At 42.9% G+C, this 17,136-nt stretch overlaps 1 protein-coding gene across 2 annotated transcripts in view; it reads left to right on the top strand.

Moving 5' to 3' along the window:
* The window catches only part of myo16 (myosin XVI), a 180,704-nt gene that overhangs the window by 99,450 nt on the left and 64,118 nt on the right, over positions 1-17,136 (top strand). For both annotated transcript variants that reach the window (XM_031805846.1, XM_031805847.1), the window contains exons 19-25: positions 300-371; positions 531-672; positions 2,861-2,933; positions 6,136-6,288; positions 6,509-6,709; positions 6,855-6,930; positions 9,231-9,418. In XM_031805846.1, the coding sequence (XP_031661706.1) occupies positions 300-371; positions 531-672; positions 2,861-2,933; positions 6,136-6,288; positions 6,509-6,709; positions 6,855-6,930; positions 9,231-9,418 (905 nt within the window). The remainder of the gene's footprint in view (positions 1-299; positions 372-530; positions 673-2,860; positions 2,934-6,135; positions 6,289-6,508; positions 6,710-6,854; positions 6,931-9,230; positions 9,419-17,136) is intronic.

Below are 17,136 nucleotides of genomic sequence, written 5' to 3'. Positions count from 1 at the left end.
CCCCCCTTCTCTCTCTCTCTTACTCTTCCCCCCCTTTTCTCTCTCTCTCTTACTCTTCCCCCCCTTTTCTCTCTCTCTCTTACTCTTCCCCCCCTTTTCTCTCTCTCTTACTCTTCCCCCCCTTTTCTCTCTCTCTCTTACTCTTTTCCCCCCCTTTTCTCTCTCTCTCTTACTCTCTCCCCCCCCTTTTCTCTCTCTCTCTTACTCTTTTCCCCCCCTTTTCTCTCTCTCTCTTACTCTTCCCCCCCCTTCTCTCTCTCTCTTACTCTCTCCCCCCCCCCCCTTTTCTCTCTCTCCAGTATCTGGAATGCTACAGGTGTGTTCTGATGACCTTAGTTCTGCCCTCACCTCAGATGTGCAATACTTCAAAGGTAATCACTCACCCTCTGTCCTCGTCTTTTTCCCAAACATTTACTGACTTCACAATACAAACATACTTCCCATCTGTAAGATGAAAATAGGATTTCTATGGTAACCGTTTGGATGTCAGACCCAGGTCACCATGGCATTTACCCTCTTGCTTCCTTCAGGTGATGTCATCACACGGCGTCACACGGTGGAGATGTCACAGCACTACAGAGACCAGCTGGCTAAAGCCCTGTACGGACGCCTCTTCAGCTACCTGGTCAACAACAGCAACTACTACCTACAGGGACAGGACGACAACATGGGGTAGGGCAACGTGTGTGTGTGTGTGTGTGTGTGTGCGCGCGCGCGCGCGTCTCTGTGCATGTGTATCACAGGCATGTACATTTTTAAATGTAAACACTACAAGGAATTAATTGGCAGCCATCACAGATACCCATTAAAAACCTTCTGTCATATGTCCATCATCACAGACTCAACAATAGCACATGCAAGCCTGTCAGAAACACAACACTGATACTATCACTCATAACATATCGTTTACACTGGAGAGTTGGAATAGTTTGCATTTTATGTACTAACACACGCAAAGTTGACTTAGAGACCACACACACACAGACACAGCATATAGGTGGAGAACACAGCATAGAGGTGGAGTCCAGTGAATCCTTGGTCTTGGTGTGTTGATATTTTTCAGCCTTATCGTCATGTTTGATAAGCACTATCTTCTGGAATGTGTTTTTTTTGCATTGATCCTCTCACTCTCTCTGTCACACACGCATGCATGCACACACACACCAAAATATGCAAGAATTAATATGCAGTGCCTTCGGAAAGTATTCACACAACTTTACTTTTTCCACATTTTGCTACGTTACAGCCTTATTCTAAAATGGATTAAATAAAACTATTTCCTCATCAATCTACACACAATACCCCATAATGACAAAGCAAAAACAATTATATTGAAATTTTGGCAAATTTATTTAAACTCAAAAATAGAAATACTTTATGAAATACCTTATTTACATAAGTGTTCAGAACCTTTGCTACAGTATGAGACTCAAAATTGAGCTCAGGTGCATCTTGTTTCCATTGATCATCCTTGAGATGTTTCTACAACTTGATTGGAGTCCACCTGTGGTAAATTCAATTGATTGGACATGACTTGGAAAGCCACACAACTGTCTATATAAGGTCCCACAGTTGACAGTGAATGTCAGAGAAAAAACCATGTCGAAGGAATTGTCCGTAGAGCCCCGAGACAGGATTGTGTCGAGGCACAGATCTGGAGAAGAGTGCCAGTTGCCTTCATCATTCTTAAATGGAAGAAGTTTGGCGCCACCAAGACTCTTCCTATAGCTGGCAGCCCAGCCATACTGAGCAATCAGGGGAGGAGGGCCTTGGTCAGGGAGGTGAACAATAACCCGATGGTCACTCTGACAGAGCTCCAGAGTTTCTCTGTGGGGATGGGGGAACCTTCCAGAAGGAAAACCATCTCTGCAGCACCACCAATCAAGCCTTTATGGTAGAGTGGCTAGACGGAAGCCACTCCTCAGTAAAAGGCACATGACAGCCCACTTGGAATTTGCTAAAACTCTCAGACCATGAGAAACAAGATTCTCTGGTCTGATGAAACCAAGATTGAACGCTTTGGCCTGAATTTCAAGCTTCACGTCTGAAGGAAACCTGGCACCATCCCTACGGTGAAGCATGGTGGTGGAAGCATTATGCTGTGGGGATTGTTTTTAGCGGGGAACTAGTCAGGATCGAGGGAAAGATGAACAGAGCAAAGTACAAAAAGATATTTGATGAAAATCTGCTCCATAGAGCTCAGGACCTCAGACTTGGGGCGAAGGTTCTCCTACCAACAGGACAACGACCCACAGCCAAGACAACGCAGGAATGGCTTTGGGACAAGTCTCTGAATGTCCTTCAATGGCCCAGCCAGAGCCCAGACTTGAACCCGATCAAACATCTCTGGAGAGACCTGATAATAGCTGTGCAAGAATGAGAGAAACTACTCAAATACAGGTGTGCCAAGCTTGTAGCGTCATACCTAAGAAGACTCAAGGCTGTAATCGCTGCCAAAGGTGCTTCAACAAAGTACTGAGTAAAGGGTCTGAATACTTATGTAAATTCGATATCAGTTTTTAGTTTTTAAAATATATTTTCAAAAAAATCAAAGCCTGTTTTTGCTTAGTCATTATGGGATATTGTGTGTAGATTGATGAGGGAAAAAACAATTTCATCCATTTTAGAATAAGGCTGTATCATGACAAAATGTGGAAGACTTCAAGGGGTCTGAATAGTTTCCGAATGCACTGTATATACTTCAGGGAACACACACACTTTTCCATTCATTCTAGCCACACCACTCCAAATCAAACATAGACACGAACAGGGACACACACCAACATGGCCTCTGAGGAGCTGTCACGCTGTTTGTGAATTCCTTCTCTGATCGTTCCCCTCCTCCACACCTCTCCCAAAGAGACCCTGCTCTTGAGATTGGAATCCTGGACATCTTTGGATTTGAGGAATTCCAGAGGAATGGATTTGAGCAGGTACGTTCATTTCACAACACCCACATTATGGATCTCCCCACCCCATATTATATGTGTGTTTCCACTTCTTCCAGTTGTATTGAGTATTATCAAGTCGGGGCGGTAGGGTAGCCTAGTGGTTAGAGCGTTGGACTAGTAACCGAAAGGTTGCAAGTTCGAATCCCTGAGCTGACAAGGTACAAATCTGTCGTTCTGCCCCTGAAAAAAAACACACAAAAAGAAAATCATAGACATAGTTCGAACATCAAGGCCAGACTGAGCTACGGTCATCTTTTCTGGCTGTGGAGAAGGTTTTAGAGGTATCAACCTGCTAACTATATAACAGGTCTAGGTTAACCCTTTGAGACCAGGACTACAGGGCAGTGTTAATTTTATGGTCCTCTGTAGCTCAGTTAGTAGAGCATGGTTCTTGCAAAAACCAGGATATTAGGTTTGATGACTGAAAGTTGCTTTGGATAAAAAAGCAGACACAATACCTTTGACTCTGTGTCTTTCTTTCAGCCATCTCTCTCTCCCTCTGTTCTTTCATTCATAAATATTGTGGTCTCTAGATCTTATGGACTTCTCCCCTGTACGAACAAGGATCAGAGAGTTTAGCTGGAAGTCTCTATTTCTGTGTGTGTGTGTTGGAAGTGGTAAGATGTCAATTGTTTTTCTCTCAGGATGTTCTTTAATCCGAGCGGAACATTGGAGGTGTTCAAGGAAATAAGTGCTTACCCATGCTGCCCTCGGCTTTCCCACACTCCCCTTGAGACCACCCCTGATCAAACCATGTGTGTGTGTTGGAAGTGGTTAGATGTCAATTGCTTTCCTCTCAGGATGTTCTTTAATCCGAGCGGAAGAGGGGGATTCACAGATCAAACCTGACAAGGGAATCTTAGAAAGAGAGAGAGAGAGAGATGGAGAGAGGTATAGGAGAGATAGATGGGTAAAAGTGGATGAAAGAAAGAGACTGGTAGACATTTATTGGGGATTAAACATCCCTCGTCCCTCATCCTCCCCCTCCGCCCCCATTCGACCCCTTCAGCCCCGTTCCTCCCTCATCCCTCCTTCCCCCAGTGTGTTTCCTGTGTTCCAGTGTTCAGGTCCATGTTTGAGGAGACCCTGTCTGTTATTGAAGACAACTAATCACTGGATTACACATTACACTCTGGAGAGATAGGGGAGGGGCAGGTGTCAACAAAACAAGCATGATCATTTAGTGTGCGCATGGCACACACACACACACACACACACACACAATGCACACACAGATCAGGGTCATTAATGCGGCCTGGGCTTGTTAGAGTTTGTTCGTCAGAGCTGTATTGTACCTGCTCAGCATTTCCTTAATGAGCTCATGCTTTACAGACATCAACACCTGCTGAGACTGACTGACTGACTGACTAACGCTGTCATAGACGTATAATTAGTCTAAAATACAATTCAAGTTCAAAGTGTAAATTAAATATCCCACAATTGAATTATTTCTGATGTTTCTTACATGTCATTGTGATATCCAATACATGTTAAAGGGGAATGGAAGTATTTTACAATCTAAACAAACCATAAATACATGTTCTGGGTGTTTGTCATATAAAAATAGCATCTTTGCATAACTTTGAATATTTTGATTTTGGATCCAATGCTTATTTGGGACTGGGTGCCACCATTAAAATTGGCATGGTAACGACACGTGCTGCAACTTCATGGACTGGACAGAAATATTTGGCACTTTGATTTGTGATTGCTTAAAGTAAGGGGAGTGACAGCTCTCCCATCCCAATATTAAGCAAATGAACTATGAAAATCAAGAGATATTTGCATTGAACCCTTAATGCCCATTGTGCAATATACAAGTAGCTGCCAAAATAATGAAAACACGTGAATAAATGTGGGATACAAAGTATATTGAAAGCAGATTCTTCAACACAGGTGTGGTTCCTGAGTTAATTCAGCAATTAACAGCCCATCATGCTTAGCAGGCCATTATTTAGGCTACTATGGCTATGCCCCCGTAGGAGGATTATGCCCCCATCCACAGGGCAGGAGTGGTCCCTGAATGGTTTGATCAGCATGAAAACAATGTAAACCATATGCCATGGCCATCTCAGCCACCAGATCTCAACTCAATTGAACACTTATGGGAGATTTGGGAGCATTGCCTGAGATAGTGTTTTCCACCACCCATCAACAAAACACCAAATGATGTCATTTCTCATGGAAGAATGGTGTCACATCCCTCCAATAGAGTTTCAGACACTTGTAGAATCTATGCTGAGGTGCATTGAAGTTGTTCTGGCTCAACACCCTATTAAGACACTTTATGTTGGTGTTTCCTTTATTTTGGCAGTTACCTGTAGCTAAGCCCTGTTATTAAACTTCTAAGTAAACAATGGCACATTTTATTATAGCAGTACAGTAGCTACAGTAAGCTATAGACATATAGCCGGCTCTTGGCTCTGGATTGGGGGCTCCATATCATGGAGAGGAGGCAGAGCTTTAAAGTGGCAATCAGCAGTACAATAACAAAGCATTCTTCCCACCCCTATTTCAGTAAAACCTCAGGGATGGGGCTAGAGAAATGTAACCACCCTCAAATTTATAGACAGAGCTATGGATGCAACGAATCCATGATATCAAAATGACATTTTAACCATGTTCTGAGGCTACATAGTCTTTGGTTACATTTACTTTGTTTACAAACATTGGAGTAAAACAAGCTTATATTTTGGGTTCTGATTGGATAAGGAAGTTAAACGAAGCTCAAGAGGCATTTCTAAGTTATATTCTTCAAGAATAAATGGGAACATATACATTATTTATAAGTCCGAAAATGGAAATGAAACTGCTCCTTTAATCTTATTATTATTATTTCTCAACTCTTAAAGTTCACTGTTTTATTACATTTTTAACCAAAGTATTTGTGAGGGTTTGAGATAGGCATGTGAGCAGTGCAGGAAGTTCTGGTGAGCCATTTGTGGTGATTGCATATGCCTATACATCGTTGCGTAGTAGCCTAGGCCTATGGTGAAACCATTGTTTAGGACATTAGGCTTACATGTTACTTTAGCCCTTATCAGACGGCATGAGTTTTACTGAGGGAGGTCGGGTAATGTAATTATGTGTACAAGCACAAAGCACCACATCTGTAATTTTAGTCCCGTGTGAATTTGCCACACACCATTTACTTGCATGTTAACTTGTGTGTGTGTGTTCCCAGCTGTGTGTGAACATGACCAACGAGCGTGTGAGGCTGTATGTCTCCGAGGTGCTGTTCCAGCAGGAGCAGGCCGAGTGTCTACAGGAGGCCGTCGCCATGGAGACGCTCCGGTCACCTGGCAACCAGCCTGCCATTCTAGACTTTTTCTTCCAGGTAATGTTTTGTTGTTTGCGGTCTCCACCACTGCCTCTTTAAGAACTGTGATAACCCCTATAAAAAGAACACATATCTCATTCTAGAAAAGGCTTTGGTTTTGAGTGTGGTTATATAGATTTTGAGGTACAAAGATCAGATTACCCTGCGTCAGGGCACAGTGTACCGTGGTTCTATGCATTCTATATCTGTCTGTGACCCCTGTCCTCCATCTTCCCAGAAGCCTCAAGGTCTGCTGTCTGTGATGGATGAGGAGAGTCAGTCGCTGAGGCCTACAGAACAGACGCTCTACAAGAGACTACAGACACACCTCGACAACACACCCACACACGGCATCTCCCTGACAACCAAGGACGGCAATGGAAACCCCCCACCCATAGACCAGGGTCCTGCCTTCACTGTGAAACACTACGCAGGCCAAGTGAGTAGGTGTTCACTCACAGACACACACGCGCGAACACGCACACAGCAACACACTCACATACAATGTAGACCAGCTGAGTGAATCTGACATTTTAAAGGTGTACCTTTAACATGTTGTTGTATATCTGTTCTCTGATTGGTAGATGGCCTATAACCTCACAGGATCCCTGGTGAAGAACAAGGACTCCCTCCCCCAAAACCTGCTACTGGTTCTGAAGTGTAAGTATCACTAAATATACACACACAGACGGGTCGTTCCATTTAATTTCGATCAATTTCTGACTGCACGCCTTTTGATATTAAGAAACCTTGACCATTTTGCGTACCCCACCCTACCATGAGACATTCACGTCTTCATCTCTGAAAAATATAAATAGTTGAGTTTAACATCATTTGAAAGCTTACAAACAGGGTTGTCAAACAATGTTATTATTTATTGGATTTTTTTTATTTTTATGGTAATTTCTTTACCTTTAGCATATATTAACTAAACATGCATAAACTGTAGCTTAGACCGTATTTCACATCATCTGAGGTGTTTGTGTTGTGACGTGAGTGGAAATATCCATTGTTTTAAATGAAACTGTCAATCTTTCATAGGAAACCTATTGAAATCATAGAGATATAAATAATAGAATAGGCATTCCAATTCAAGATGTCATTCGATGGTGATTGGACTGGTGGCCATCTTCCTGATAGTAATTGAAATGTAGAAATTCAATTGAATTTCAATGGTGTACCAGCTAAATTGTAGTGGTCTGAAGGGATAGGTTCATTACAAAATGATCTTTCTATGATTGAAATGACATTCACCCTGATTTCAAAAGAATGCTGTGTCTCAACCGATGACAGGCAAAACACAAACACCTCAGACAATGTAAAGTAGGGTCTAAGCTACAACATATGAGAAAACATTGAGTTGACACGTTTTTCGGTAAAACATTGAATACTCTTTTTCAATAAATAATCAAATAGTTTGACACTTCTGTTTGTAAGGATAATATAATATCAAACTCAACCGTTTATCTCTTCCAGTGATGAAGACATGGATGTCTCATGGTAGGATGGGGGATGCAAAATGGATCCACTTTGAGCACCTCTATCTCCTGAAGGTTTTGTCATTCAGGTCCAAAAAGGCACTTTCTGAACACTTCTTCCATGGGCAAACATGTCTGGAAGGGTGCTGTCAGAAAGTGATTGAATTCATACAGAACGACCCAAACACAGCAGTAGTGGGTATATAGTCTATTGAGCATGGCCAGACGTGTGCTGGTGTAGTTGTGAGCCAAGCATAGCAGGACACAGGCAGACTTTGTGTCAGAGCCAGGAGCAGCTAGCTTAGCGTCTCTAGGGCTAATTACTGTGGTTTGCTGTAATTTACATGATATACCTAATCAGGCTACCCCTTCAGAGTTGGCTTTTTGTACCTTTCTTTGACCCTCTCTCTCGCTTTTGTTCCTTTATGCACATACGCACAATGTACACACATAAAGATACACATGCACACACATTATGATACACACACACCTTCCTGTTTCACTCCTTTTGGACAGAAACATACATACCCACAAACACTTCCAGCTCAGATAATATGATATTAACTTCAGGAGGCCAGTTGGACCTTAATTGGGGAGGACGGGCTCATAGTAACGGCTGGAACGGAATACATGGAACGGTACCGAATACATCAAAGACATGGTTTCTATGTGTTTGATACCATTCCATTTACTACATTGCAGCCATTATTATTAGCTGTCCTCCCTTCAGCATCCTCCTGTGGATACATCTCAGCCCCTCCTTCCCATCCATTTCCTATATACCAAAGGGTAAAGGTAAGTTTAGACTGAAGGGTGTGTGAGGGTGGGGGCTGAGGGTGGGCTGAGCTGTATGTATGGAGAGTGCCTTGTGGGCCTCAGGAGTCAGGTGGTGGGGTTGGAGGGGGATTATGATTACATAAATGAAGAGACAATTACCTCTGGAGCCCACAGTCATTACTCCCTACAACCAGTCTAGGACTCTTGTTTATTTTTCCTTTCAAGATCTCTCTTTTCTCTCTTTTCTCTCTTTTCTCTCTTTTCTCTCTTTTCTCTCTCTCTATCTCTCACCACCACACACCACACACACTCCCCTCCCACACACACATGCCTCTCTCAAAGATCTCATTGTTTTCCAAGGCTGCTTCACGTGTTCTTTGGCAGCATGCTCAGCCTACTCTCTTATGGACCTGATTGTTTACATGGCTATTATTGCTACATTGCCTCCCCCTCACTTCTCCTCTTTCCTTCCTTCCTTCCAACCATCCTTCTCCTCTTAATCCCCTCATGTCTACTGTCTGCTCCTCTCTCTCTCTCTCTCTCTCTCTCTCTCTCTCTCTCTCTCTCTCTCTCTCTCTCCTTCCTCCTCTCCTGCTCCTGCTGATCCTCTCCTCCAATCAACGCTCTCCAATTGTCTTCCTCCCTCCTTCCTCTCCACTACCTTCCCTCCCTCTCTCTCTCTCTCTCTGTGATTCCCCTGTACAGCCAGTGAGAGTGTGTTGGTGCAGCAGTTGTTCCAGTCCAAGCTGACCCAGACTGGGTCTCTGGTACCGGGCCAGGCCAGGATGGCTCTGAGAGGGCCCAAAGCAGCACTTCTCCTAAACAGGATGTCATCCCCCTCCACCCTGACCCCCGCAGGCCGCGAGCCTCGGAGGTACCTGGACCTCACCAAGGTACTGGACAATGGCTGGTAAACCATATACTGTGTAGCATACCGTACCTCATACACTTACCATGGTATGGAGAACTAAGTGGCATAACCATCACCTTAGCGAGTCACTCAGAGTGTATGCTATACAGTACATGTCATATGGTACATTAGCCTCGTTGCTCCGGGAGACCTGTACACATTGGCTCCTGTCACTGAAAATTGCATCCCGTATCCCCAAAAACATATTCACTAGCCCTCCCGTATATCTATTTCCAATAAACCATTCCCATCACTGAAGGTATATCTATAATCAGGAAATGCCTTACCAGTTGGTATGGGTAATTAAATGTGTGAAAATAAATGTTTTCCAGAGTTTATCAAATTCACTCCGCATCTCCCTAAAGGTGCTCGGGCATCTGAGATCACACGGTAACCTCACATGGGAACTACTACGGAGTAGTGTGTTTGTGGGTATGTATGTTTCTGTCCAAAAGGAGAGAAACAGGAATGTATGTGTATATCTCATTTAATAACCTGTATCGACTGGTAAGGCATTCCAGATAATAGATTCTCCTTCGGTGACGGAAACAGGTACACCGGAGGCCTGGTAAATATGTTTTCGGGGATACGGGATGTAGTCTTCAGCGTCAGGAGCAAAGAGGCTAACGTAACATATGACACGTACTGTATAGCATACCATATACAGACATACACTATTTGTGACTCATTAAGGTACATTAAACAAGAGGGTGATACCCCTAACTCATGAGTCATATCTAAACCACAACCTATCCAATCAGTCAGTATGGTATTCAGACCCCAATAAAGTACCACAATCAGTCTGGTAATACATATAAATAGATGCTGTGTTCACCGTCATGATCAATAGAAATGACAGACAGCTCAAAGCATCCCTCCTCAGAACACTCTAAATATGGGCACCCCCCCCCCCCCCCCCCCCCCCCCCCCCCCCCCCACACACACACATGTTGATTGGTGGTTAAGGGAGGTGGGAATCACCAATGGTGAAAGCAGGCTGTGTCCATGTCTGTGACGCACTTAGTCGGAAGCTGGGTGTTCCGATTGGAGAAGCAGCAGCCAGGAGCAGAGGACTGATGGAAAAGCAAAGACTGTGTGTTTGGAAAACATTTTTCCCAAATTAGGCCACTTCCCACCATACTGTTAAATATAGACCTCTGGGAATAGCTTTGTTTGTCCTGTACTGCCAGCTGATAAGAGGAAATGTACACACACACACATACACACACACACACACACACACACAAGTACTGTATGTGGTAAGATAGTGTCATCATAAATGTTTCTCATGACATTTTAAGGGTTCACAAACCACACACCCTTCTGCTATAAAACATTGTGTTCTCACAATTATGCTAGATTTCATAACTTCAGCTAGAACATCGTTTCCCAAACTTGGAGTAAACATGTGCTTACAATTCACATAATAGGTTGCATGGACACACCCTGTGTGCAATAATAGTGTTTAACATGATTTTTGAATGACTACCTCATCTCTGTACAATACAATTAATTATCTGTAAGGACCCTCAGTTGAGCAGTGAATTTCAAAAAACACATTCAACCACAAAGACTGGGAGATGAATACAACTTTCAGCAGGACAATAATCTAAAACACAAGGCCAAATCTACGCTGGAGTTGCTTACCACGAAGATAGTGAATCAAATCAAAATTAAATCAAATTTTATTGGTCACATACGCAAGGTTAGCAGAAGTTATTGTGAGTGTAGTGAAATGCTTATACTTCTAGATCCGACAGTGCAGCAGTATCTAACAGCTAATATCTAACAATTCCACAACAAAACCTAATATCTAACAAATTCCACAACAAAATCTAATACACACAATCTAGTAAAGGAATGGGATGAGAATATATAAGTATAACATATCCGGATCAGCAGTGACAGAGCGGCTAAGATGCAATAGATAGTGAAGGACACAGTATACAGTATATACATATGAGATGAGTGATGCGAGATGTGTAAACATTCTTAAAATGACATTATCAATGTGACTAGTGTTCCATTTATTAAAGTGGCCAATGATATCACGTCTGAAGGTAGGCAGCCACCTCTCTGTGCTCGTGGTGGCTGTTTAACAATCTGATGGCCTTGAGATAGAAGCTGTTTTTCAATCTCTCTGTCTCAGCTTTGATGCACCTGTACTGACCTCGCCTTCTGGATGGAAGTGGGGTGAACAGGTAGTGGCTCGGGTGGTTATTGTCCTTGATGATCTTTTTTGCCTTCCTGTGACATCGGGTGTTGTAGGTGTCCTGGAGGGTAGATAGTTTGTCCCCGGTGATGTGTTGTGCAGACCGCAGATGCACAGGGAGGGGTCGAGACCCAGGGTCTCAAGCTTAATGATGAGTTTGGAGGGTACTATGGTGTTGAATGCTGAGCTGTAGTCAATGAACAGCATTCTCACAAAAGGTTTTCCTCTTATCCAGATGGGATAGGGCAGTGTGCAGTGTGATGGCGATTGAATCGTCTGTGGACCTATTGGGGTGGTATGCAAATTGGAGAGGGTCTATGGTGACAGGTAGGGTGGAGGTGATAAGATCCTCTACTAGTCTCTCAAAGCACTTCATGATGACAGAAGTGAATGCTACGGGGCGATAGTCATTTAATTCAGTTACCTTAGCTTTCTTGGGAACAGGAACAATGGTGGCCATCTTGAAGCATGTGGGGACAGCAGACTGGGATAGGGATTGATTGAATATGTCCGTAAACACACCAGCCAGTTGGTCTGCACATGCTCTGAGGACGCACCTAGGGATGCCATCTGGGCCGGAAGCCTTGTGAGGGTTAGCACGTTTAAATGTCTGTGACAGGGTTGGTTTTCTTTTTGTAATCCGTGATTGTCTGTAGACCCTGCCACATACGTTCATGTTTGAGCCGTTGAATTGCGACTCCACTTTGTCTCTATACTGATGCTTTGCTTGTTTGATTGCCTTACGGAGGGAATAACTACACTGTTTGTATTCGACCATATTTCCAGTCAACTTGCCCTAATTAAATGTGGCGGTAAGTGCTTTCAGTTTTGAGCAAATGCTGCCATCAATCCATGGTTTCTGGTTAGGGAAGGTTTTAATAGTCACAGTGGGTACAACATCTCCTATACACGGCCTTATAAACTCGCTCACCGAGTCAGCTTATACATCAATGTTATTGTGTGAGGCTACCCTAAACATATCCCAGTCCACATGATCAAAGCAATCTTGAAGTATAGAATCCGATTGGTTGGATAGACCTAAGCACGGCACTTCCTGTATTAGTTTCTGCCAATAGGAGGGGAGCAACAAGATGGAGTCATGGTCAGATTTGCCAAAAGGAGGGCGGGGGAGGGCCTTGTATGCATCACGGAAGTTAGAGTAGCAGTGGTTGAGTGTGTTACTTGCTCGGGGACTGCAAACGATATACTGACAGAATTTAGGTAGCCTTGTTCTCAGATTAGCTTTGTTAAAATCCCAGCTACATTAAATGCAGCCTCGGGATGTATGGTTTCCAGTTTGCATAAAGACTAGTGATGTTCCTTGATTACCGTCTTGGTATCCGCTTGCAGGGGGATATATGCAGCTGTGACAATAACAGAGGAGAGTTCTCTTGGGAGATAATACGGTCGCATTTGATTGTGAGGAATTCTAGGTCAGGTGAACAAAAGGACTTGAGTTCTTGTATGTTGTTACAATTACATCATGAGCCATTAATCATGAAACATACACCCCCACCCTTCTTGTTACCAGAGAGATGTTTGTTCTTGTCGGCACGATGCACTTAAAATCCCGTTGGGTGTACAGCATGTCCCCAGCTAACAATGGCTCCGTGAAACAGAGTATGTTACAATCCCGGATATCTCTTTGGAAAGCAACTCTTGCCCTAATTTCGTTGACTTTGTTAACTTGGGACTGGACATTAGTGTGTAATATACTCGGAAGCGGTGGGTGATGTGCGCGCATCCGGAGCCTCACTAGAAGACCACTCCGGAACCCTCTCCTCCGACAGTGTTGTTTTGGGTCAGCCTCTGGAATCAGTTCAAATGCCCTGGGAGGTGCAGACAAAGGATCTGCTTTGGGAAAGTTGTATTCCTGGTCGTAGTGCTGGTTGTGCTGGTAAGTTGACGTCTCACTGATACTCAATAGTTCTTCCCAGCTGTATGTAATAACACTTATTGCTTTCTGGGCTAACAATGTAAGAAGTAATATATAAAAAAACTAAATATTGCACAGTTGAAGGACTTGAAGCGAAGCTGCCACCTCTATCGGCATCATCTTGCCGAGTTACAGTTTTGACTTAATCTACTTGAAAATGTATTTCAAGACTTTAAAATGGTTGTCTAGCAATGATCAACAACCAATTTGACAGAGCTTGAAGAGTGTTGAAAAGAATAAGAGGCAAATGTTGCACAATCCACGTGTGGAAAGCTCTTAGCCTCTCTGGGATATGTGGGACGCTAGCGTTCCACCTGGCCAAAAGCCAGGGAAAATGCAGATCGGCGAATTCAAATAAATTACTATAAAAATCTAACTTTCATTAAATCACACATGCAAGATAGCAAATTAAAGCTACACTTGTTGTGAATCTAGCCAACATGTCAGATTTCAAAAAGGCTTTTCGGCTAAAACAAACAATGCTATTATCTGAGGATAGCACCTCTGTAAACAAACAGAGAAACCATATTTCAACCCTGCAGGCGTGACACAAAACGCAGAAATAAAAATATAATTCATGCCTTACCTTTGACGAGCTTCTTTTCTTGGCACTCCAATATGTCCCATAAACATCACAAATGGTCCTTTTGTTCGATTAATTCCATCGATATATATCCAAAATGTCCATTTATTTGGCGCGTTTGATCCAGAAAAACACCGGTTCTAACTTGCGCAACGTGACTACAAAATATCTCAAAAGTTACCTGTAAACTTTGCCGAAACATTTCAAACTACTTTTGTAATACAACTTTAGGTATTTTTTTACGTAAATAATCTATACAATTGATGACGGGATGATCTGTGTTCAATACAGGAAGAAAACAACCTGTAGCATGCTTTCTGGTCACGCGCTTCTATCTAAAAGTACACTTCAAGTGACCCTCGTTCAAGATGGCCATACTTCTTCATTACACAAAGGAATAACCTCAACCAATTTCTAAAGACTGTTGACATCCAGTGGAAGCGATAAGAACTGCAAGAAGGTCCCTTAGAAATCTGGATTCCTAAAAAAAATAAAAAAAAGATTGTCCTCTGGGTTTCGCCTGCCAAATAAGTTCTATAATACTCACAGACATGATTCAAACAGTTTTAGAAACTTCAGAGTGTTTTCTATCCAAATCTACTAATCATATGCATATCGTATCTTCTGAGGATGAGTAGCAGGCAGTTGAATTTGGGCAAGCATTTCATCCGGAAGTGAAAATACTGCCCAGAAAGACACCTGTAATCGCTGCCAATGTGCTTTTACAAAGTATTGACTCAGGAGTGTGAAAACTTACAGTGCCAGTCAAAGGTTTGGACACACCTACTCATTCAAGGACTTTTCTTAATTTTGACTATATTCTACATTGTATAATAATAGTGAAGACTTCCACTATGAAATAACACATATGGAATCATGTAGTAACCAAAAAGTGTTAAACAAATCAAAATACATTTTATATTTCAAATTCTTTGACTTGATGACAGCTTTGCACACTCTTGGCATTCTCTCGACCAGCTTCATGAGGTAGTCACCTGGAATGCATTTAAATTAACAGGTGTACCTTGTTAAAAGTACATTTGTGGAACTCATGCCCTTCTTAGTGCATTTGAGCCAATCAGTTGTGTTGTGACAAGGTAGGGGTGGCATACAAAAGATAGCCCTTTTTGGTAGAAGACCATATTATGCCAAGAACAGCTCAAATAAACAAAGAGAAACGACTGTCCATCATTACATTAAGACATCTGGAAAATTTCAAGAACTGAGCGCAGTCTCAAGTCAAATCAAATTGTATTTGTCACATGAACCGAATACAATAGGTATAGATAGACCTTTTCAGTGAAATGCTTACTTACAAGCCCTTAACCAACAATGCAGTTTTAATGTAAAAAAAATAAAAATGATAGAGCAGCAGTAAAATAACTGTACCGAGGCTATCTATATACAGGGGGTACCGGTACAGAGTCAATGTGTGAGGGCACAGGTTAGTTAAGGTAATATATAAAGGTAGATTTAAAGTGACTATGCATAATTAATAAACAGAGAGTGGCAGCATGGTAAAATAGGGGGAGGGTGTCTTTGACCATTTTTAGGGCCTTCCTCTTACACCGTCTGGTATAAAGGTCCTGGATGGCAGGAAGCTTGGCCCCACTGATGTACTGGGCCATACGCACTACCCTCTGTAGTGCCTTGCGGTCGGAGGCCGAGCAGTTGCCATACAAGTCAGTGATGCAATTGGGCAGCTGTAGAACATTTTGAGGATCGGAGGACCCATGTCACATCTTTTCAGTCTCCTGAGGGGAATAGGTTTTGTCGTGCCCTCTTCCCAACTGTTTTGGTGTGCTTGGACCATGTGTAGCCTAGTGGTTAGAGCATTGGGCTAGTAACCGAAAGGTTGCAAGTTCAAATCCCCGAGCTGACAAGGTACAAAATCTGTCGTTCTGCCCTTGAACAGGCAGTTAACCGACTGTTCCTAGGCCATCATTGAAAATAAGAATTTGTTCTTAACTGACTTGCCTAGTAAAATAAAGGTAAAAAAATAAATAATGTTAGTTTGTTGGTGATGTGGACACCAAGGATCTTGAAGCTCTCAACCTGCTCCACTGCAGCCCAGTCAATGAGAATGGGGGTGTGCTCTGTCCTTTTTTTCCTGTAGTACACAATCATCTTCTTTGTCTTGATGACCTTGAGGGAGAGGTTGTTGTCCTGGCACCACACAGCCAGGTCTCTGACCTCCTCCCTATAGGCTGCCTCGTCGTTGGCGGTGATCAGGCCTACCACTGTTGTGTCATCGGCAAATTTAATGATGGTGTTGGAGTCGTACCTGGCTGTGCAGTCATGAGTGAACAGGGAGTACAGGAGGGGACGCACCTCTGAGGGGCCCCTTTGTTGAGGATCAGCGTGGCGGATTTGTTGTTACTTACTCTTACCACCTGGAGGCAGCCCGTCAGGAAGTCCAGGATCCAGTTGCAGAGGCAGGTGTTTAGTCCCAGGGTCCTTAGCTTATTGATGAGCTTTGAGGGCACTATGGTGAGCTATAGTCAATGGATAGCATTCTCAGATAGGTGTTCCTTTTGTCCAGGTGGGAAAGGGCAGTGTGGAGTGTGCTTTTCTTTCAAAAACAAGGACATTTCTACGTGACCCCAAACTTTTGAACAGTAGTGTATATCTTTTCGCTGTTTCTTCTTTGTTATGGGGACAAAAAGATTGGAGAAGTGGTTAATCCATACATCTCCATTTTGGATTGATAGCTCTTCATGTTGTTGTTTAGTGTTCCAATATTCCCAGAAGTGGTTAGAATCTATGGATTCTTCAATTACATTGAGCTGTTTTCTGACTTGATGTTCTTTGTTTTTCCTTTATTTCTGTACTCTTTGTGTTTCACCATAGTGAAGGCATAGGCTCAGGTTCTCTGTCTCTGTGTTTTTGGTTGAATAGGTTTCTCAATTTCTTCCTTAGGTTTTTGCATTCTTCATCAAACCCTTTTTCATTGTCATGAATTTTCTTAGG

Source organism: Oncorhynchus kisutch, linkage group LG26, assembly GCF_002021735.2.
Source record: "Oncorhynchus kisutch isolate 150728-3 linkage group LG26, Okis_V2, whole genome shotgun sequence".
Lineage (NCBI taxonomy): Eukaryota > Metazoa > Chordata > Actinopteri > Salmoniformes > Salmonidae > Oncorhynchus > Oncorhynchus kisutch.
The sequence above is the reverse complement of the archived record's forward strand: the minus strand, read 5'-3'. Positions and strand labels throughout refer to the sequence as shown.